This window comes from Lissotriton vulgaris, chromosome 7 (assembly GCF_964263255.1).
Source record: "Lissotriton vulgaris chromosome 7, aLisVul1.2, whole genome shotgun sequence".
NCBI lineage: Eukaryota > Metazoa > Chordata > Amphibia > Caudata > Salamandridae > Lissotriton > Lissotriton vulgaris.
Window position 1 is genome coordinate 1636412394 of NC_141695.1, and position 24324 is coordinate 1636436717.

General features: G+C 48.3%; 1 protein-coding gene across 4 annotated transcripts in view; it reads right to left on the bottom strand.

The window, feature by feature from the left end:
- Positions 1-2836: 2836 nt before the first annotated feature.
- Positions 2837-24324, bottom strand: part of ZMYND8 (zinc finger MYND-type containing 8) — a 417579-nt gene continuing 396091 nt past the window's right edge. For all 4 annotated transcript variants that reach the window (XM_086932602.1, XM_086932601.1, XM_086932600.1 and 1 more), the window contains one exon: positions 2837-4250. In XM_086932602.1, the coding sequence (XP_086788728.1) occupies positions 4149-4250 (102 nt within the window). In that variant the 3' untranslated portion in view covers positions 2837-4148. The remainder of the gene's footprint in view (positions 4251-24324) is intronic.

Genomic DNA, 24324 nt, shown 5'->3' on the forward strand with positions numbered 1-24324 from the left:
AAATTCTATTTCGGACAGCCTTTTCATGGGAGTCTTCCCGCCATTAAAAGGTTGTCGGAAAGGGATATCATAAGCCTGATGGCAATGCCCGACATTTAATCCGTCCGCCGTCTCATCGGGATCACTGATCCTGGTGAAGGCTGCGGTCTTCCCCCAGACAGCTGTCGCTCCGACTGCCAGTATTGTATTCTGGCTGTAAATGATCGGACCGCCACCAACGGCCAGTCAGTGGCAGTCCACTCGCCATCATAATCAGTCCCTAAGTTTCAAACCCGTAAATAAAATAAACAATTCAATGATTTTTCTGAGAAACAACAATTCAGTGAAGAGTGGCCGTTTAATTAAGCTTCCTGTTCGTTACCTTTGCAGGGAGATTATTTATGCTTGCTGTAAGGGATTTAGGGTTAGGACAAAGCATTCAATGTGTTCAGATCTAGATTGAAGATGCAGTCTTTAATAAATGCAGGGCCTGTTTCTGTGCACTCACTGTGTATTATTAAAAGCGCATTTTGTATTCATCAACGATAAGTGCATCCCAGTAAAGATTTTAAACTTTGCATACTTCCTAGGAGTAGTCCCTCTTGTGGATTTCGACCTCATCTCATCTGCATCCTTCAACATTTTACATCATCATTTCAAAAGTCAACCTTTCTATTCATACTGGCCAGCTCCTAGTTGCACCTAAAGCAAAGAGGACTGCATAAGTATGTTGCATAGACTGCTGCTGCCCAAATATTCAGGTACGTAGTTCTGAATTGGACAGATCATGAAGAAGCAGCCTCCGAGGACACATTTTACAGGAATGCCTTGCATCTAAGCCTTGCTCCTTCAGAGATTATTTTTTCTTTGTCCTACAATTTAGAAAATGTGTTGTTGGGTCTCTAGACGTCAAATAGGGGTCCAACAGACTCCAAATGTTCAAAGTTTTCTTAGATACCCAGGCCTAGGTTCTAACTGCACCAAGTCCCCCCACATGTTGCAAACTATGAACTTCCCATTGACCACCAGGCTTCATTGCCTTATTTTCATTATACCTCTGGAAGGGGCATACTGCTTTTTAATTATCATGGTACTTACCCTTGTATGAGCATATGTACACAACTGCATTTCTTTTTTAATACATAGGCAGATTTGTTTTTGCAGGCATCCATATCGCTGCACTCTCATATTTTGATTGCAGTTTACTTTTTCTGTAATCCGATCGCATTTAAGCTTTATCAGCTGGTATGCTTCCAGGCAGACATCCTTTTGTCTCCTGGACCTTCTGCATGCAACTGCCACGGAAGACAAGTTCAAAGTGGAGCAAGCTTGTAGGACTTAGACCACTCGGTCCGTCCATGCTCCGCAAAAAGCTAGCATCACAAAGTGTTAAAGCAAACTTTCAGTCCTAGAGATCGAAAGCCGACTTTAGTAAAACATCTCTCCAAAGGATTTGGTCTGGAAGGTCGGAGTCATTCAATGTATCAAGAAAAAAACTATTTTGCGAGAGTCAACTAAGGCTATTTGACTGCTACCCCAGTCTGTAGTTGGCAAAGACCACCAAGTTAATCAAAATAAGATTTCGCCACCCAAAATCAGCAGTTAGATTATTAAACTATGTTCATGGTCCTGGATCACGTTTTCTGGCAAACGCCATCACCCTGAATCACTTTCACAAGAACACCAACACAGCAGCCCCTATGGCACCTCTGCACAGCTCCCATTCTCTTCTAACTTAAAAACATGCCATTGACATTACTCCAACAAAGAATAATTCAAACTTGTCTACCTCCAAGCCCCAGCTGTGCTAGTACAAGTTGGTACTGGTTCTAATTCTCCTATGAAAATCGCTCCACTTAAAAATTGGTTGTTGAGGTCGATTCACAAGGATATGTGACTAGGAAGTCTTAGAGTATGTTGACCCTTCCTCTGCCCATTTTGCCAACTGCTTTTGAAACACTAATGTTGGATTCCACCCCTCCACCCCCGGGGAACTTGGGTGTGAAACGGGAAGTTAGATGTAAACAAATAGAAGACAGCCACAAATGTAAATGCACTGTCGCTAAACAATGAATTTAAACTTTAAACTAAACTTTAGATAGATTATAATTAATAATTTAAAACATTACAGAGAGAGCAATGTCTCCACTGAAGTTGATATTAGCAAACCTTTTTAAAATTTCAAAAGAAAACATTTATTTGCATTATTAATAATTTTGCCCCAACCCAATGTCAATCTGAACCAACTACTGAACTAAACCTTAGGCTTCCATCCTGCCAAATTTTGTGCAAATAGAAAAAAGGTAACCGAAAAGAAGTAGTTCTTCATTCAACATATTAATCTGCATAGGAAACCAAGGCGAGAAAAAAACTAAACTGTAGTGCTGAGCTCGATCTGATATTGGAGATTCTGGAGGGCTGGGGGCGACCACAAGTCCTACTTACCATTGTACAGAGAAATTCTTGTACGGCATGCTGCTTTGTGAGAGCACACAAAATAAGTGACAGAATCGGCCTCACGTATATACTCACAATTCAGAAACGAAAAGACACAACTGAGGGAAGATCCACCATTATCTGCTGGCTTGAAACTCAGGTCGGAGCTTAGGAGTCCTTTATAAGGCAGCAACAGGAAAAGCATCTGATATGAGCCTTCTTGTGCCAGTTACTTCTTTTTCCAATGTAAGAGTAGGGAAGTACAGGATGCATTCATTCGCAATATGTGGCAGTAAAAGAAGGAACATTTTCTTGATGTAATTTAAATTCATCCAGTGTAATGCTGCCAGCTTTTATTAAAAAAATCAATTTTAAAAAAGGAGCAGATACCTCGAAACTCAGAAAAAGCACAACAATCAAAAAAGATTTTAAATTTAATACAAATTTTGTACAAATAAAATGTGAAAAAATACTTCCATATGCTAAAAGCAATTATGTTTCACAAATAAGGCCAGCTAGGCTATTTTTTGACACAACTGCAATTCACAAATGTTCTGCTTTCTCTCTTTTCACCCTAATACTTTTTAAAACTTTTTGTGGATACTAGCTGGAGACTGTACAATCCTCATCCATTATAAACAATGCGAGAAATAAACATGGGCAAAAATTATACACTAAAGTGTACTGGAATGATATACAATTAATAGTCTCATAGACATACATCACTTTGTTCATTTTCTTTGTCTTACACAACATACAAAATGATACTACAGCATATATGTAACAGACACGAATGTTTATGAGTTACGTTCTTTCATACTGTACCGATTCATGCTTTCATAAAAACTTAAAATTCTACCATATAAATACATGCTCTTACCCAACTTTCAAGTCTTTTCCCATATGTCCTCAAACTCGCTCATTCAACATACATTTTTATTTCCAATTATAAAACCCTCTTACTTAAAGTGATACTCAAGTAACTGAGGTGGACTATGAGGCGTAATAAAAAAAGTATATCTATTCTTATGATACAGAAGATCAGAAATCTCTTTTCTACAGAAAGTACTTAATACTTTTTGTTAGTATATCGAATAATCATAAAGGTTTTATATTTTAGCAGACAAGTATGTTGGGGACATATCTGGTTAGCTCTCTCAAACTAACATGCTCTTTGTAGACGAGTAAAAATGTCCCACCACACCTAAAATATTCGAAATGTAGCTGTTAAACGTTGATATGCAACAGTGAAATATTGTTCTGACCACTGTCCACATGAGAACCACATTTCCTCACAAATGTGAACCCATTTCCGAAAGGAGTGGATGAGATGATCTGCCCAGAAATTGGTTTCAAATTTAACTGTAAGACCAATTTCTTCAGTTTATTTGTGATAAGGTTATTTTCAACCGAACAATTTCATAAGTTAAAGGCAATACAAATATAAAAAGAGATGGAATTTTTACTTTAATGACATCAACAAATTTTACATTATTTACAAAGTAAGCAGAGATTTAATACATTGTAGAGCTTAGGTTATTTTGGGTATTTCAAAGTCAAAGCTAATGCTTAAATGTAATGTAGTGTAGTCAGTGCTTTGTACTTGTATCCAAAGCAGAAAAAAACTTAAGCTTTAGGGTTAAGTATAAGACATGTTTTCACATTTCTATAAGGCTGATTTCCATTTGTTGGGTATGCACTGTAGAAGATAAGACCTCTGCGAATGTAAGTTATTAAACTCTTCTAACTTGAACTGGCATTGTTGTCTGAACAAACTGAACGCCAGGCCTCATTGCTACTGCTCCACCGGTAGGACTCACAACTACTGGAATAGTCTGTAGAATAAAAGAGAAATACGTATTATGTTAAAGGTTTTACACGTTTGCTTTCATAAGACTTTTATTTTATGTTTCCTCATCTTAGATTCCATACTAGTGTTCCTAAAAACTACACTCTAACCTCGAAAATTTTTCCTGAAAAGAGGTGCCTTGAAAATCACTATGAAGACTGTACAAATGAAAATCACATCTGTTATTTTTGCATGATAATATTAGAATGGAACATTCTAGAATCAAGTGACTGAAGTGACAATTAATATAGTTACGAATGGCCAAATACTTTTGGATGTGTTCACAAAACATAGCTGGTCCTTGGATCTCACTCCAACACTACACACAGTTTTCTACTTTAAAGTTACATACACAAGGAAAGAAACTGTTGTCCTTTTACATACTAAAATACTGGCCCAGTGCACAAACAAAAGGAAAACCAACACTGTATGAATAATGGAAAGTATATTTCGGTAAAAGCAATATTTTTGTTTGAGTACAAACCATTTATGTTATGAATGCATATTTCTTCATTTGTAGGATGTGCACAGCACTGTCTCTACTCTGAGGCATATACACAACACTAAGCACTGGAGGTAAAGAGAAGTGTAGGACTAATGTAGTTTGGTAGAGCCAGAGGACATTGTTGCTATGTACAATAGAAGCACTGGTGGCTAAAGGTCACAGTAATCTATAGGCAAAGGTGAAGGTGAATATGTGGGTTCAGGGTTCTTTAGTAGTTGATAATGCAGAAGAACACTTTCCAAATTTTTCTTCTCTTAGCTTTGGGGAGGATTCCCTCTCTGTCCCTCAGCCACCTTTATGACGTTATTCTACATAATTCTGAACTGCAATTCATGCTTAGGCATCTGGATAGTGGCAATGCCCTGCTGCATGGTCTTCCACACTCCACATTGGGCCCCAAATTCTCCCCCCCGCCCCAAAGTATTGGCGTTGCAGAAGCAGAGACATGAAAAAATATGACCACTTCACCCTTATCTTGATAGAACTTGACTGGCTGCCCTTGCCAAAAAGTATCATTTCAAAACCAGCTTCATCATCAGCAAAGCCATCATAACTGGGACCCCTACTTAACTGTATAAAAGTCCACCATCTTCAAGCAGACAAGACTTTCAGGTTGGAGTCAAAAAAATGCAAAAAATAAATAAATAAATAAAAGGCACTATTTGTTTTCCATCTGCCCACATACGATCTGGAATGACACCCCTCTATCAGGACTGCCCAGCTTTGCCCCACTGTAGGAAAGATCTGATGATACAGTTCATTAAAGAACAGTATGCTTGGAGACTAAGCTGGTGGTGGTGGTAAAAGTCTCAGCATCTTCTTAGGATATTGATCAGGTGAATTGCTTGAGATGGAAACTATCACGGTCTGTCTCCGTGAAGTTGAGTGATGCCACTTTGGGGAGTTATGTCAACATACCATAATGTCTTGATGTTGAATCCCATGCAGTCGACTGTTAGAGCAAAGTTGTGATAGTATATGCAATATTGAAGAGGGTCTTGAAAGCTCCAGAGTCGTTGACGTGTCTCTTTTTGAATGACCTTGATAAAAGTCAGTCTATGCCGACAGTTAGTACATCTTTAAAGCTGAAAAAGTCAGCACTGTCCAATGTGCTGATCTCAATGCTTTCAATGTTTTTAGGTTGAGCCTATCTGCTTGCATACGTTGGTCTGTGAAGCATGCTGTATTCACTTGTATGGACTCGCCCTCGCAGATTGGTTAAAGTGATAATCCTTCCACAGTGCTGGTTTCTGTATGGTTGCTTAGCGTTAATATGTGCCACCTTCTTGTGTCTTGCTTCCCCCTAAAAACCCACGTATTCACCTTTGCCTATAGATTACCGTCACCTTCAGCCACCAGTGCTTCTCCCAGAGATACATGTGGTCCATGTTAGATAGGAAACTGGCAGGAAGTGTGACTATTCTGAAAGCAGCATCAAGGAAAATGTATATGTTAAATAAGTACAAGAGAGTTTCTTCTAATATGTGAGCCACTTAAGTATAAAAATTTAGTTAAAACACTAGCAGTACTTTGATAAAGTGCATGCTACTGACCCAGATCGAAATGCCTGAAGGTTAGGCTGAAGGTTATTTCCCTAGTTGTATAACACCATTTTTCCTGTTTCTAAATGTGAAGAATGCGTCTGAAAACAGTTTCATTTATAAGGGAATCAGAATGGTGAGTAAAACAATTGAGACAGAGTTCAAGTTACCAAATCTAGTCTTAACGTACGAGTTACTTACCTTCTGTAATGATGTATCTGGTAGAGACGTTGCCTTGCCGCAGATTTCTTAACTTCGAATATCCCCAGGCATCAGACTGGATCTGGAATTTTTTTTGCAGCAGCAGCAGCACCACTGCGCACCGGGGGACGGCGCCAAACGATCCCGCCCTGACGCCGTCCACGTACGTGAAGCCAGCGAGGTCATACAAGTCCCTCCCGGCGCGCTGACGTCAGTTTTCTTCAGAGAAACTTTTCCGCAGCACAACGCGGAGCCTCCAACCAAAACTGTGAAAGTATGAGAACAGTGTGCAATGGATGAAAAATCAGTGAATAAAGAAAGAGAACGGTGCAAGCCACCATTATAGAAGACAGAACTAGACACTGTCTTTATAGAAGTGAAAGCTGTGCGAAAGAGCTCTGCAAGTGAAGCAAAGACCCCTCCCAAAGTGTACCAAGGGAGAATATCTCAACAGACAGAAATAGACTGTCATTATCATTCAGAACTGTGCCGCCTGCAAGAACAGAGCACAGAAAGAACAGTAGTCTACTGCAGAAAGGCAGGAAAGACTGGCACTTCCCCTACAGTAATGAAGGTGTGAAACAGGTCACAACCGATCCACAAAGAGGACGACTAAGAGGAACCCAGGACCCTGAGTCAACAAAGAAGGCAGAAGGAGGGGAAGGCAATAGGGGAGGAAAATGAATCTCCTAGCGAAGCGGAATCAAGAAGGGACCATATTAAATGAAGAGGCCCTAGAGGGAATTAGCTGTACATGGAAATTCTGAAAGGGACGAAAACACTGAACTCCAGTAAGAGAAAACCAATGGCACCTAAAAGAGGCCAGTGGAGAACACCACTCGGCAATGCCCTCGCAGAACGGGGAGGCTGGGTGGGCGTTAAGGAATCTGCGGTTAGACAACGTCTCTACCAGATACATCGTTACCGAAGGTAAGTAACTCGTACATCTGATAGAGACATCTAGCCGCAGGTTCCTTCACTTAGAGTAGATACCACAGCCATACCCCAGGAGGGAGGTGGGTCTGCGACAGGACAACAGAAAGCGGCAAGCATCTGAGCCGGACACCTGGTGACGGACAATGGGTAAGCTGTAGCGGAACAGCCAGACAGCACCCCAAGCAGCTGGGAAGAGCAGAGATAACAGGATGCAAGACATCAGAAAAAAGCCAGAATGGCACCAGACCAAACCTGCATACGGATGACAGGTAGAAACAGCACCAGCCATATACCAGAACAAGGGAAGAGAGAGAGGAAAGGGGAACAACTCTCAGTTTAATGGTGCACTATATGGACGCTGACCAAAGGACGAGAGAACATGAGAGATGCAACCAGAGCCTACCAGACCAGCCTAGGGAAGGAATGCTGGAGGAGCTTCTGCCAAGAACCAAAGGGTAAGAGGTAGAAACTGAGTAATGCTTTGAGTACAATAGGTGGGTACAAGAAACGCGCTAAGTGCACACCCAGTCCCAAAGGTGAGAACAGGGGTGAACAAAAGCAATGTAAAACCTGCTGAAGCAGGCCACTACCGACACAGCAGCAGGCAACCGGTTGCAGAGATCTTAAGGTGGCATGGCTAAGGAAAGCATAAGACTGCCCGACTGTGCAGCATGAAAGCCAAAAGAAGAATGAACCCACGAATACAGACATGTAAGGAGTAGGCCAAGGACAACTGCCATCAGAAGGGCTGCCCCGCAGGCATAGCTGATTTAACAGTTGGATGACACCCAGTAAAAAGGCACATCCGAAGGAAAGGGCAGTAAAGGTACAAAAAGCACCACGTACAAACGTGGGAAGAGTCTCTGAATCCGAGACCAAACCCTCCAACTAGAGGAAGGTAAGATAAGTACAGTTTCCGAACACTAAGAAAAAGAGCAGTCGCAAGACTGGGAAACCACCCCAGTAAGTAGAAGCAAGGAGGAACCTTATAGGTAAGTTGCAACGACTCAGAAAGGCTTCCTCACACATGGGGATAAAGGTCCAGGCCTTGCAACCTCGAAAGGAGGTGGGACCCAAGAAAGAGAAAGCCATGGCAACCGGCAGGTATACATACATGCAGAACATCGAAATCTGTAGAGACAGAACTAGCCAGGAGCATGGAACATGTCCATACTAGATCATACCCAGCACAGTAAGGGCAGGCATAAGCCAATTAGAAGAGGGGATCATGAAAAAACAGAGAACCCTGTATAATAGACCACCAAGGGCGCATGGAGCATACAGGTCCCCCAGGTCCTTTTGAGGCAAGCTAAGCTATATAATAGCATACAAGTACCCCACATGGAATATGCACACCCCAAATATTGGGGGAACACCTCTTAGGGCAATAAAGCCAAGCCAAAGAGCGTAGTAACAACCTGAACCCGTGAACATGAGTTCCGAGCCCCATGACATTACTAAGCTGAGCCACCGGCTCAATACCACAGTCAGAGGACCAGACACAGCAACCTGTGAAGCACTGCCACAGCAGGTCAAATGTTAGCAGAAATCAAAACGCATCCAAGGGATGCCAATAAAAAGGGTCATTCCCCTTGTAGAAAAGACAACGTAAGGCTTGCAGCCCATGCTAAACAGAGCACATCTAAGGGATACGAAATGAAAAAGTGTCACCAGGGAAGACAGGCCTAGGAGGACCTAAGTGGGAGGACGAAAGCCCGCAAGGAGCTGCTGAACCGACGACTCGGCATGATCATCAAATAACAAAACCCCATTAAAGGGTAAGTCAACCAGCCGTTTCCTGATATTTTCAGGGAAGACTATCTCTCAACTAAGCGTGGTGCCTTAACCCCTTGGCTGCGGGGCTGATTCCCCCGCTGTGCTGGGGGGACGCGCACAGCACCCCGGTGCTCATGACTAGCTCAGCTCGTCATGAGCCACGTTTCTTGTGTGCTCATGACGAGCTGAGCTCGTCATGACCTCGACCGTTCGTTAGAACGCCCAACACAGCAGGGGAATTAGCCCCGCACCTGAGCGTTCTAACGGTCATGGCAAGCTCAGCTTGTCATGAGCACACGAGCACCGTGGCTCATGACGAGCTGAGCTCGTCATGAGCGTCGGAGGGGTTAAGGCAACAGAACCTGCCACAGCTCGGCCTAAAGAATCTGGCGTGTCTAGGGCTGAACGTATTGTGAATTCAGCAAGAACGCGGCCATCCCGTAGGAGGTGAAGGTGATCAACACAAGCACCTTCAGAGTGGTAGGAAACAAAGACTCCGCGGAGTCCCACAGGGCAGAGGTAGCCCGAGCCAAAACACACACTGTATTTAAAGACCGCAGGGCGGCACTAGTGGATGCAAAGATGTTCCTACCCCACGACTCAAGCCACCATGGCTCCAGAGAGGGAGGAAGCATTGACAGGGAATGCAAAGCAGTCTGCAACACAAACCCCTGCACATCAGGATGTACAAAGGGAAGCCTCAAAGGGCAGAAGCGGCTCCACATTGCCAGACCCAGGGTGAAGGACCTCAAGCAAGGGGTCCACAGACAAAGGGGCAGAAGGGGGTTGCATATTTAAAATGCGCGAGGCCAATGAGACCATTCTCAACAAGGCTGCACTAGCCTCAGCAGCCCTCCTCAGAGGGGACAACAGCTCATCTGTGGGGGAGGGTTGTAAGCTGACCCTCCTTAAACACTGATGGTGCGATCAATGCCCCGTGTAAGGGAGCCCAATTGAAGAATGAGGATCCTGCCGGTGCTCCTGGGAAGGGGAAGAGCCTGCCGGCTCTGGGAGTTCCTGAGGAGGCTCCACAAATTCCAAGGGGGGCACCGGTAACAGGACCTCCGGCAACGCCAGCTGAGAGGGCAGCGCCAAACTCTCTCCAGAGGCCTCCAAAGAAGAGTCTAGAACCCAGCGTCGACACGATGCCAAAACGACGTGTGTCGGCACAGATGGTGCCTCGTCAGACACGGACTCGGTTGCATCCGGCATCGAGTCGGTGCCGAAACTATGACAAGCTCTCATTTGGAAGTAGGAGAAGGCGCCGGTGCCGGCGAAGCAACCTTACGGTGCCATCCGAAAGCAGAATCCGCCTCACCCAAGACCGGCTCCGATTCAGGAGAAAGGAGAGGAGGCGGAGCAGAGGAGGCGCTCCGGCACCAGAACGGCGCTGACCCCAGCTCCGGACAGGTGGCCGCCTGCCCCGAACCCCGGGGTGTGCCCAAGCCAGGGCTATAAGCACCTTCAGCCACATTCGGCGCCACAGGGAGCCCAGCGGGGCTATGCGGCGCGGCAGAGGTGCCGTGGGTCATAGATGGGGACCCAGCTGGGCCGCGCCCTGACTCCACATGGACCGAAGAGGGGGACCTGGCCGACCCACGCCCTAACGATAACACCTTTCCCGTGTTCCCAGGGAGCAACGGCTCAATAGGCCCAGAGGGCGAACCCACCGGCGAGTCCATCGAGGACCCCACAAAAAGCAGAGGCCCCGAGGACGCCCCAGGAATGGGAGAGGACCCTAAGGAGGCCTGTAAAGCTGTAGCATATGCCTCCATATGGGCCAGCTTCGCCCCCGCACCCAGATAGGGCGGATAAGGGGAAGGCAACTGTCAGGAGCGTGCGTCCGGAACCTGCGCCCCTGACAACAGAAGAAGCAAGCGCCTCGACTTACCAAGTGGTTAACGACGGCCCAGGACCCCAGAGGGCGATCTACGGCGAAACCTGACAGTAGAGGGACCTGCCGTGGACGATGAGGCCGGGGGAACAAGACGATTCAGACCGGGACAGCCGTGCCGATATAAGCTTCATACGGCGCTCCCGCCGAGACTTCGGTTTTAGACGTGTCTGGCTTTGCAGTCCATGGAGTCATGGTGCTCGCCCAGACACCACATACAAATAAGATGCGGGTCCGTCGCCGACATCTGCCATGAACAGGAATTGCAAGTTTTAAAGCTCGAAGGCATTGCACACTGTTCTCAACGCGAAGCGTTGAAAAAGGAGGCCTGAAAAGAGGCCAGAGGAACCACTCACTCCGGATCCGCGTTGCAGGTGGAAAAGAGGAAATTGACATCAGCGCGCCGGGAGGGACTTATATGACCTCGCTGACGTCACGTAGGTGGATGACGTCTGGGTGGGGTCTTGTGGCGTCGTCCCGCGGCGCGCAGAGGTGCTGCTGCTGCAAAAAAAATTCCAGATCCAGTCTGACGCCTGGGGATAGTCTAAGTTAAGGAATCTGCGGCTTGATGTCTCTATCAGATATTTTGTTATGGCAGGCAGCAGAGAAAGAACTGTGATTCTATTGTCCTGTACTAAATGCAAATGCTACTTACCAGTATGCATCTGTTCTTGGCATGTAGGGCTGCTGACATTCATATCTGTGCATAGATCGCCGCCTAGTGTTGGGTCCGGATGATTGCACATTGTTGTCCTGGAAGAGTCTTCGAAGTATCACGAGATAGGTGGCTCCTCCCCTGGACTACAGTGCGCATGGGCATCGACTCCATCCCCAGATTGTTTTTAGCCATTGTGGCCAAGATGGAGTGAAACTCAGCGAATGATGACCATGCCATGAGTATATATGTGGATACTGCAGCTGCTACAGGCGCCGGGGAGGAGGGCGGGCGATATGAATGTCAGCAGCCCTACATGCCAAGAACAGATGCATACTTTTAAGTAGCATTTGCAGTTCGAGGCATGTAGGCTGCCGAATTCATATCTGTGCATAGAATACATAGCAGTCCCTCCATTAGCGGCGGACGCCCGTGCCAGCTGCAGCAGTTTGGAAAAGTGTCTTGAGAACAGCCTGCCCTACAGCTGCCTGCTGTTTGGAGTGCACGTCTACACAGTAATGCTTAGTAAATGTGTGTGTGGTAGACCATGTGGCTGCTCTACATATGTCCTCTAAGGGAATGTTTCCAAGGAAAGCCATAGAGGCCCCCAACTTTCTGGTGGAGTGGGCTCTTGGTGGAATGGTAAGAGTGCGTTTTGCCTTCGCATAGCAGATTTGAATACATTTCACGATCCACCTAGCAATACCAGCCTTGGAAATAGGGTTACCTTTGTGATGTGGCGCAAAGGCGACAAAAAGCTGCTTAGTCTTTCTAAAATCCTTGGTCCTATCAATGTAATACATTAGGGCCCGTTTAACGTCAAGGGTGTGGAGCATCCGCTCCGCCAGTGACTCAGGATTTTGAAAGAACACCGGCAACTCAATGGTTTGGTTGATGTGGAACTGAGACACAACCTTGGGTAGAAATTTAGGGTTAGTGCGGAGCACTACCCTGTTTGAATGAACTTGGAAGAAAGGCTCTTGGATTGTGAGGGCTTGCAGTTCACTAACCCTCCGTAGCGATGTAATTGCTACAAGGAAAGCGACTTTCCATGTCAAGAACTGAATCTCGCAGGAATGTAGTGGCTCAAAGGGAGGACCCATCAGTCTTGTAAGAACCACATTGAGGTTCCATTCAGGAGCTGGTGGAGTCCGTGGCGGAATGACTCTTTTGAGGCCTTCCAGAAATGCTTTGATGGCAGGCACCTTGAAAAGTGAAAGGTGCCGTCTATTTTGGAGGTATGCGGCCATCGCAGACAGGTGAATGCGAATGGAAGTATAGGCCAGATTACACTTGTATAGATGGAACAGGTAACAGATGATGTTCTGAATAGAAGCATCCAGCGGATCAATGTTGTGGTTTGCACAATAGATGACAAACCGCTTCCATTTCGCCGCATAGCAGGCTCTAGTAGTGGGCTTCCTAGCCTCCCGAATGATGTCCATGCAATTGGGAGGAAGGTTGAGGTAGCCAAACTCTAGGACTTCAGGAGCCAGATCGCCAGGTTGAGCTGTTGCGGATCTGGATGCTGAATGTTGCCATGGCTCTGCGTTAGAAGGCTGGGTGTGAGATGTAGCCTTTGATGCGGTACCACGGACAGTTCCAGAAACGTGGTGTACCATGGTTGGCGAGCCCAAGTTGGAGCAACTAGGATGAGAGTCATCGAGTGCTGCCTGAGTTTGCGTGCCATCAGCGGAATCAGAGGTGCTGGGGGAAAAGCGTACGCAAATTTGCCTGACCAGTTCATCCATATCGCATTGCCCTGCGACTGTGGGTGTGGGAACCTGGCGGCGAAGCTTTGGCATTTTGCGTTCTCCCTTGTGGCGAACAGGTCTATCTCCGGATGACCCCACCTTTGGAAGTACGGTTGGAGTACAGATGGATGTATCTCCCACTCGTGCATTTGGTGGCTGTGCCTGCTGAGCAGGTCCGCCATCTGATTGTCCTTGCCTGGGAGATGCTCTGCCATGAGGAAAATGTTCCTCTGAATGGCCCACTTCCACATGCTCTGAGCCAGATGAGACAGCTGCGGAGAGTGTGTGCCTCCCTGCTTCTAAATGTAGTACATGGCCGTCATGTTGTCCGTCCGGATCAACACGACCTTGTTGCACAGATGTACTTTGAATGCCTTTAAGGCCATGAAGATCGCCATCAGTTCCAGAACATTGATGTGCATCTTCCCTTGCTGGTGCGTCCATAGTCCCTGCACCGTGTATTGGAGTACATGCGCTCCCCATCCCTGAAGAGAAGCGTCCGTTGTCAGGATAATCTGTGGCACAGGCTCTTGAAACGGTCGGCCCTTGCAAAGGTTTTGTGGATTCCACCAATGCAGAGAGTTGTATGCCCGACCGCTCACCAACACTAGGTCTTTCAACTGGTTGTGAGCCTTCGTCCACTGACGTGCTAAGCACTCCTGAAGCGGACGCATATGTAGTCTCGCGTGCGGAACAATGGAGATGCAGGAGGCCATCATGCCTATCAACTGCATGAACACTCTTGCTGGAAGCGAGTGTTGAGGTCTGAATTTTTGGATCAGCGATTGAATGCTGTTGATCCTCACTGAATTCGGCTGTGCTGTAGCCACCAGAGTGTTTATGGTCGCACCCAGATACTGCCGTATGTGAGCGGGCTGGAGATGGGACTTCGGGTAATTCAGTGAGAACCCCAGATCGTGCAGAAGGTGAATGGTTTGGGACATGTGGTCGGCACACTGCTGGGCCGACTTCGCTTGAATAAGCCAGTCGTCCAGATAGGGGTAGACGTGAATGTTTTGACGTCTGAGATGCGCCACCACCGTTGCTAGGCACTTTGTGAAAACCCTGGGTGCCGTGGTGACCCCAAAAGGCAAAACCTTGAACTGGTAGTGTTGGTTTTGTATGGTGAATCTGAGGTATTTTCGGTGTGAAGGATGTAGTGGAATGTGGAAGTACGCATCCTTTAGATCCAGAGTTGCCAGGTAGTCCCTTTGTTGAAGCAGTGGAAGAACCTGCTGCAGCGTGAGCATTTGGAAATGCTCCGAGAGGATGTAAGAATTGAGTGGCCTGAGGTCTAGAATGGGCCTGAGGGATCCGTCCTTCTTTGGAATCAGAAAGTACAGGGAGTAAACTCCTGCACCTCTTTCCTGCAAGGGCACAAGCTCTATTGCCCCTTTTTGCAGCATGACGTTGACTTCTTGCTGCAATAAGTGCAAGTGCTCGCCGGACATAGGACGGTTTTTTGGGGGTATGTTGGGTGGAGTGGATGTGAGCTTCAGACAATAACCGTAATGGATAAGTGTTCTGACCCACCTGTCCGTGGTGATGGACTTCCACATGGGCAGGAACTGCTGGAGTCTCCCCCCAACCGGTGTTGCGTGGTCGGGGGGCAGTGACAAGGCGTCACTGTTTGTTGGCGGTGGAGGACCTGGAGCTGTTGTTCCCACGCCCTCTGCCTTTGACGTTGTTGCCACGGTATCCACCCCAACCTTTGTTGGTATAAGAAGTTTGGGTGTTGCTTTTGTAGAATTGCGTTGACTGTGAAAGTTGACCCCTTGAGGTGCCTCTAGTATTGGAGCGACGAAAGGACCCACCCCGAAACTGCTGGGATTGCAAGGCACCCATAGACTTCGTAGTGTCGGTGTCCTTTTTCATCTTCTCGAGGGTGGTATCAACCTCGGGGCCAAACAGGTGGTGTGGGTTGACCGTCTGGTTTAAGATGGTAGTCTGAATGTCCGGCTTGAACCCAGATATCCTTAGCCATGCATGTCTACGAAGCAGAACGCTAGTGTTAATCGCTCGCGAGGCGGTGTCAGCCACGTCCAGAGCGCACTTAATGGAAGCATTGGTGAAAAGCTTCCCCTCCTGTATCAACATCTCTGCCGCTTCTTTATATTGATCGGGTAAGTGCTGTAAAAGGGTCTCTAGAGTATCATAGTGTGCCCTGTCATAACGCGCTAGTAGCGCCTGTGTGTTGGATATGCGCCATATGTTGGCTGCCTGCGCCGCCACCCTCTTCCCAGAAGCCTCAAAGACTTTTGATTCCTTGTCTGGGGGAGGAGCATCACCCGTAGTCTGTGAGTTGGCTCGCTTGCGTGCATTGGAGACAACCAGGGAATCCAGAGGCAACTGTCCTTTGATATAAGTAGGATCGGTGGGCGCTGCCTTGTACTTCTTGTCGATTTGTGGGTTGATGACTCTTGCCCGGGTGGGCTCTTTGAACACCTCAGACGCATGTTTCAACACCCCTTTCAGCATCGGCAGAGTTTTTACAGTTTTTTCAGAGACCGAAAAGGTGTCGAAGAGGAAGTCGACGTCCACTGGGTCAGCATGGAGATCGACGTCGTGATTGGCTGCCACCCTCTCAATGAGGGCATTGAAAGCCGCAGAGTCCTCTGTTGGGGAAGTTTTGGCTGAGAAAAGCTGAGGCTCCTGCCCTGAATGCGGGTCCCCAGGATCGCCACCTGCAGACCATGGTTCAGTCACAACCTCTGGGTCCGAGTAGACGGGGTAGCTATACTCATCCTCGTCGTTGCCGTCACCTTCCTCGACATGGGAATGAGTGGGTGAAAGTTCTTGAGCCTGTGGTGATACGGGCTCCATAAGGGCAGAGGCACCAGCAGAGTCCATCTTTCTTTTGAGTGGAATCTTGTAAGGCTCTAATTGTGGTTCAGGGGTGATCTTACTCTTGAGGAGAGAGAGTCTGCCCGTGTTGGCGTCGATGAAAACTTCTTGACGCTCTTCTTCTGTCAGTTGTCGTGGCCGTGGGCCAGGGACCACCAACGCTAGCTTCGGCGTCGAAGACACCTTCACGGGTACTCTGGCCCCTGATTTTGCTGCGAAAGCTAATCGTCTCTACCAGATACATCGTTACCAAAGGTAATCAACCCATACATCTGATAGAGACTACTAGCCGCAGATTCCTCAACATAGAATAGATACCCTAGCAATACCCAGAGAGGAGTAGGGTATGCAAGAGGACCCCACCCGCCTGAACATAACAGAGTCCCACAGGGGACGGTTCAAGCGGACAGGCTGAAGAGCCCCGTCCCTACCAGACAAGGGGAACCCCAACACTTAGGAGGATCACCGACCCCAGAGGGGATACGAAAAGACAAGAAAGAGGTAGCCCGTCCTCACTCAGCAGAGGAAAAAAGGGCAAGGCGAAAGGAGGCCAAGGCACCCCACGCCCATACAAAGCAACAGAACCTCCACTCAAGGCCAAGACAATAGGAGGAGCAACGAGGGTGAAGAGCAACTGAGAGACTCCAAGGAGAAGAGGAAGAGCAAAGGCAAGCCCCCCCCCCATCGGTAATACACCCAGACAAGAGGGCCGCCGAACCTATCACAGCGAGAAGGCAATAGATCAGACAGAACGGCGCCACCAGCAACAAGCAGGAAGCCAGGGAAGCCCAAGGTCACCCAGGAAGAACCATCCAACGCTCTGCAGGGACAGACTGCGCCCTTAAAGGGGGACAATAACACAAGAACCATCTCATCCCCAGGGAGGAGAGGTAGACTGAATGCAGAGCCCACTGGAAGAAGCGGACAAGGCAAGGATGACTGTCCCACGAAAGCGCCAAGAAGCCACAATAGTGCAGTAAAACAGTAGGCCAGCACCGGCAAGTACAGCCAGACGCCGAGAGCACCACGGAAAGATACACTCAGGGCAAGCCAGACGTCAGCCGAAGACAGAGAGCAAGAAGGCAAGAAGGGTCCGGATATGCGCCAGGGAGGAGTCCGCACCCACAGCCCAAAAAGAAGTGGAACCAGACAGAGCCAAGACGCCAGGCGCAGACAGCAGGCCAGGCCAGGCGAACAGCTCAGTGACCCCGGAAAAGGACACCCCAGGCACAACCCAAGCCATCAGCAAGAGAATTGCATTTGCAAAATACCTTAACGCCACGGAGAACAGAGGCCCGAATGCGAGCACAGCTCCCACTGCCCCACATAGGGCATGTTACGTCCAAAGACATGGGAACCTCTTAGGAAAAACTTCTGCAGCAGAGGACAACAGAAAATACCTGCGGAAAAACCAGCAGAAGGCTTGTCAAGCAGCCAAAGAGAAAAAACAGAAGGGCTAGTCTCAGGGCCAACATTGTGTAGAAACCCAAAGCAAAATTGCACAGTCAAGCAGGGCAGGCCAGCAGCCAACAGAACCACAGTCCCAACAAGGAGGACTCGAATGTACATGAAGCAGACCGACCACACAAATGGGGCGATCCGCCCCAACAGAAGAACATCTCCCAAAAACAGATCAACTCACTGGTCACTGAGGGGGAGAAGGAGGAGGAGGAGGAGGCGGCCGAAGCCCGCCAAGAATCTCCGAATGGCAGAGTCGACAGGGGCGTGAAACAACAGAGAGTCATCGAAAGGAAGGTCCACCAGCCATTCCCGAACGTTCTCCGGGAACACGCTGTCCCGAAGCCAGGCATGGTGACGAAGTGCAACCGAAGAAGCCAGGGCATGATCCAGCACCTCCAAGATGTCCAGAGCGGAGAGGAGAATAAACGCCGCCAGCTCCCGGCCATCCAGCACATGGTGCCTCAAATCAACACAGGCACCCTCCTGAGAAGCGGCAGACATAAGGGACTCCGCCGAGTCCCACAAGCAAGAAGTGGGCCTAGCCAAAACACACAGAGTGTTAAGGGCCCGCAGAGCAGCAATGGTTAAGGCGAACAAATTTCACCCCCAGGAGTCCAGCCAGCGTGCCTTCCGTGAAGGGGAGACAACAGCGGCGCCAGAGAGGGAAAGGCATTCTGCAAAAGGGAGCCTCTGGTAGAGTGGTGAATGGAAAGACACACTGGATCATGCGGCGCCGGATGGTGGCAGTGCAGGAGTTGTGCGGGCACTGGGTCCCCGGTAGCGGGACGGCCCCAAGTCCCCAAAAGAGAAGAATAGAGCGAACCCTCGAAGGGAAGCAGCAGCTCCCTACCCTCAGAGCCCTGATAGAGAACCTCCAGAAGATGATCGGCGGGAAATGGGCAGCTGGATCAATAATGCACAAAATTCCCACAGCCGTGGAAACAGCGCAAACGAAGGCTGCACCTGCCTCCGTAGGGCCCAGCAGAGGGGAAAGCAGCTCCTTGGTAGGCGACGGCTGCAAGCTAAGGCGGCCATTCCCCGAGCCAACCGGAGGAAGGAAGGGCCAGGACGGGAAAGTAGGGAGGGGGACAGAGGAGTGGGAGACCTGCGGCTCCTCTGGCAGAAACTGCGGCAGCGGAGACGGCGAGGGGCCGTCCATAGACGACATCTGGGAAAAAGTCACAATGCGTTGGCTCGTTTCCGGCGAGGATGACACCAGCAAGCATTGAACCTCTGTGAAAGAGGCGTCAGAGGATGAGTCAAAGGCCCGACGTCGGCCTGGCGCTGTAGAGTCTGCAATCTGAGGCAGGACATCGTCGCCCGACGCCAGGGGAGACGCCGGAACGACCTCTGCCACAGCGCTCGGCGCAGGAGACCGGGGCTGGGGTGGGGCCGGGGCGGCAAGGGAACGGGGGCCAGAAAGGCATCTACCTGACCTTCGACGAGGCAGCCGCCTGCGTGGAGGGGGCGAGAGGGACCAGGGGAAGGACAAGGATCCCCTGTCACGGCAGCCTGTGACAAGACGAGAAGGGCCCTCCACCAGCCCGTGGCGCCGCCAGGGCCAGCAGCCGCCGGCACCGAAGCGGCGTCACCTCGGCCTAGGACGAGGCCAGCGCCTGTCCCGGGGACGGCGACCTCCTGTGACACCACAAGGACTGCCGCGGGAGTGTGAGGAGAAGCAGAGGCACTGTGGTCCAAAGGAGGGACCGAAGGGCCGCACCCAAACGGCACCACATCCTCCAAACCTGGATCTGAACCAGTCGGCGTCGGGGCCGGAGCCGCCGGTGACGCCCCGCACACTGCAAGGGATCCGCTGATGTCCCAGGAGGGGAAGGAGGAGAGGCCATCGAGGCCTGCAAAGCCCCCGCATATATCTCCATCTGGGCTCTAGTCACCCCCACACCGGGAAAAGGCGGATAGGGGGACGACACGCAGGGCCGCACCACACGCGGAGAGTCCGCGCCCCAACAGACCGGGAACTGGCCTTCGGGGACAAACTGCAACACTTACCGATCGGTGAGCAACGCTCTTGCAGCCTGGGAGAAGGACGATGTCGAAGACGGAGGCAGCGGTTTCGAGAACCTTCCGCAGGGGCCAGGCGAGGTGACGATGCTGACCTGGACATGGGAGCTGAGAGAAGTTTCATCCGGCGCTCCCGTTGGGACTTCGGTTTCATCTGCTGGCACATCTCGCAATCAGTGTAGTTGTGGTGTTGCCCCAAACACCACATGCAGATGAGGTGAGGATCCGTTGCAGACATCAGGCGTCCACAAGACTAGCACGTATTAAAGCCCGAAGGCATTCGCACACTGTTCCCATACACACACAATAGCGAAAGGGAACTGTCTGAACAGGCCCGGAGCACGATCCCGACCCGCGTTGCACGCGGAAACGGAAAAAACTGACGTAGGCGCGCCGTGGTGGGACTTATGTGACCTCGCTGACGTCACATACGCGGACGACGCCTGGGCGGAGTCACGTGATGCCGTCCCTCTGGAGCACAGGGATGCTGTGGCAAAAAGTTTTCTGGATCGAGTCTCACGCCTGGGGATAATTCTACGTTAAGGAATCTGCAGCTAGTAGTCTCTATCAGATTCTAAAAGTAATAGACTGAATTATTGCTTCTTTTTTTAGCAGATTGATGTATAGTAATTGATCCAAATATTGTATTAGATTAAGGCAATATCACAATTAGTGTAGTCTTGTTTTCACAACCATACAATCTGTTTAGTTTCTGTCTTCTTCACTAGTAGGACTCTAATTCTCTCCTTCCAATTAAATCCGATGAAAAGCAAAAACGGTCTACAGCCGTGCGGGGCTCCCAAGTATCAGAGTGGCATCTACCTGATTGCCAATCGGATACTTGGGAGCCTGCACAGCTGCAGACCATTTTAGCTTTTGATTTGGGCATTGAAGTGCTACTATTTAAGAATTTGGAAACAAAACAGATTGAATGGTTTAAGGAACAAGACCATGCTAATTGTGATACTGGAGTTGACAGTATTTGAGGAATCCAGATTCTTGGCAGTCCACTAGTTTTTTAATCTTGTTGGTAGCAGACACATTTACAACTGATGTCCCTATAGTGTTTATAAATCAGAAAGGAAGTTAAAGCCCTGAAGAAGTGTCATTTTTTGCTGCAAAGTACATGCTGGCTGATGCAATGTTGGCTCATGGTGGCTGCAGATTACATGTAATGGTGATTTAAAACAATTAGACTAAGACTGTTTCTACTATGATATCTCAACAATAAACAAATTAGTTTATATATCGTATATGTCTGATTGTTTAATGTAAAGTTAAAAAACTCTCTACAAAATGAATGGTCGGCTCAAAAGAACACCGTTCCTAGAAGTTTCTCTGAAGCTTTACGACAGTGGGTGATCATGACATTTAAGACCGTACTCTAGCGGGTGAAAAGCCATGGATGTGGAAGATTCTATCTGTATGAACTAGACTCTGCTCAACAGGAAGGATGAGAACCATCTCAGTACTGATCTGCAACATCCTAGGCATTTAGCCAGTCCGCTATGCCAGGTGTCATGGTTGACAGTTTCAAAAGTGAATTAAAGTCCTAACTGAGCTAACTGGTAGGTACCATCAAGAAAGGGAACAACATGCCATTCAGGGTACGTCTTTTTTTGCACCACATTTCTCCATGGAAAATCAATTGTTTCACTGAAGTTTGTATGTAGAGATGTGTTTCAGGACACACTTTTTGCTGACCTTATTGCTTTTTATCCTAGCAATAATGGATTTGTCAAAAGTCTCCGATGACATTTCTTTTCAGAAAGGGTATTGGGAAGTAGGGAAGGCAATTCTTCTAAAGACAAGAAGGAACTTACAGTATTCAGGATAAAGGTGTCTAGCAGCCATCAGATTCTTTTATAAAATGTGTAATGGATGAAACCGTCCTAAATGTAGGAGGTTTGATAGAGGCTACAATGTTTAATAATAGGTTATGATATTCTTTGTCAACGACCCTATAGATTACTACTGTAGTAGTTTGATTTCTTTATCATTAGTTGGCACATTGCCAAAACTGGGGATAGGCAGTGTATGAAGTGGAGTAAAGCAATGTCTGACCTCAGCCATGTTGGGTGCTCACAATTTAGGTCTGAGACATAAGGTATTAGTGCAATGCTGTAATTAATTGTTCTCTTACACCCATGCGCACTATAGAAAATAATCCTTAGAAGAGAAGCTTGTGTAAGGTCTCCGGCCTCAGATTCTAAACCTGGCAAGAGCCACATCTAAATAGGAAATTTCTAGTGAAAAAGACGGAAGATCCTTTGAGAAAAGTTGTAACTGCTCATAGGTAACACTAACATAAGTCTATCCAAAAAGGTCTTTTGACTTAAGTTGGCACGGCCTTTTGGATCTTGCAACCACAGCCATCATTTTTCAGGTTTCTTTACGTTTTGTATTTATTTAGATTAACAAGGTTTAGGGTGCTGAGCAGTTAGTTTTGATGGTGCCAGGATGTTCATGCTACATGTAATTGTGATTAGCAGAAGGTCAGAGAGGATTTCTACCAAGGGAAGATTAACTGATATCAAATAAATATTAATTGGTGTGGGCTTATATAATCCTTAAAGAGTTTTTATTGGTTTTGATGGGATGGTTGCTCAATGTTCAATACAACACTGAAACACAAGGTGAGGTTTTGGTAGGTTTAAGTTGCTTATTAAGTGTGATGCATCATCTGGGGTAGGGTCTCTTGGCACTACTGCAGCTCTACAGGTCCTGGGGCTGGAGTATTAAGATACATACCTAAATCTAGTGAAGACTGATAAAGCGATGAGTTGAGATTTTTTTTAAAAACTGTTTCTAATCAGAGCATGCACATAGATCTACCAGTGATGGGGGGCCAAGTATTTAAATGAGAAGCCCCCATACCTGGTAGTGTGGATGCGCCAAGGATATAATGAAAGTTTCCCACTGGATATGAGACACTGAGTTGCGGAATCGAACTGCAGTTTGCCCTGCAGACAGAGGCCCACTACCACGCAGGGATATATGAACCAAACAGAGGAGTTTAAACAAGGACCCCTTTTTAGGTTACGCTGTCTCTTCAAGACATTTAGTAAGTGGTTTTTAAAATTGCCACCAGAGGCTTTTGCTGGCCTACAGCTTGCGTTCACGAGCTTGTGCATGTGCACAGCTGCCATCTGTGCTTTTATTGCTGTAATCAGTACAAAAGGGGTTGGTAATGGACGGAGCATCTGAACCAATCAAACACTCACATCCAGTCAAAAGATCTGGGTTTAATCCATCACCGTTCTTTAGCCCACTCTGCCACCCCAGTTCAGACATGGCTATATGCAAATCAGTCTGACCCTGTGCCTCATGGGAACAGTCCAGCCCAAACTGCTGTAATCAGGCTCCTCCGCTTGCACTACCCCTCTCCCTTTTCCCCCTCCCTCCTGGTCAGCTTACTTTGTGTCTTCTAGCTGTGAATCATGCTCCTCTGCTCGCACCCCCCCTTCTCCACCTCCTCCCTCTCCTCTTCGTCAGTTTAATTTGTCTTCTATCACTGTGAATGCTCCTACTTCCACCAGGCACACACCCATCAGTCGTCAGTGCACGCTTTCACCAAGCACACACACCACCAGCCGTCAGTGCACGCTTCCAGCAGGCACACACACCACCAGCCACCAGGGCACGCTTCCACCAGGCACACACACCATCAGCCGTCAGTGCACACTACCACCAGGCACACACACCACCAGCCGACAGTGCACGCTTCCACCAGGCACACACACCACCACCAGTCAGTGCACGCTTCCACCAGGCGCACACACACACACACACACACACACCACCAGCCAACAGTGCACGCTTCCACCAGGCACACACACCGCCAGCCATCAGTTTACGCTTCCATCAGGCACACATACCACCAGCCGTCAGTGCAAGCTTCCACCAGGCACACGTACCACCAGACGTCTGTGCTCACATCCACCAGGTGCTCACATCCACCAGGCACACACACCACCAGACGTAAGTGCACACTTTCACCAGGCACACACACTACCAGCCGTCAGTGCACGTTTCCAACAGGCACACACACCACCAGCGTCAGTGCATGCTTCCGCCAGGCACACACACCACCAGCCGTCAGTGCACGCTTCCACCAGGCACACACACCACCAGCCGTCAGTGCACGAGAGACATTTGCATCCATCTGCATACTGATAGTCTTCCTGGGCTCGGAGAGTGGGTGGCGGGTGCATGGGTGGCAGGCGCACTTACATTTGTATAGGCTGTGTCCAGCCCTCACACAAAGGGCTGATTTACCACCTTACTGATGTATGGAGCCAGGGCTGGGATTGAAAGGGAGTGTTGTGCCCTTCAAAGGTTTCTTTTGAAGTCACCTCTTGAACAAAGACATTTTGGAGTATAAGTACAGGGGCTCTGACCACATAATTTTAGAGACTGCGTGGGACTTTTAACCAGACGCTGCTGGCTATACACCCTGCACATTGTCAGG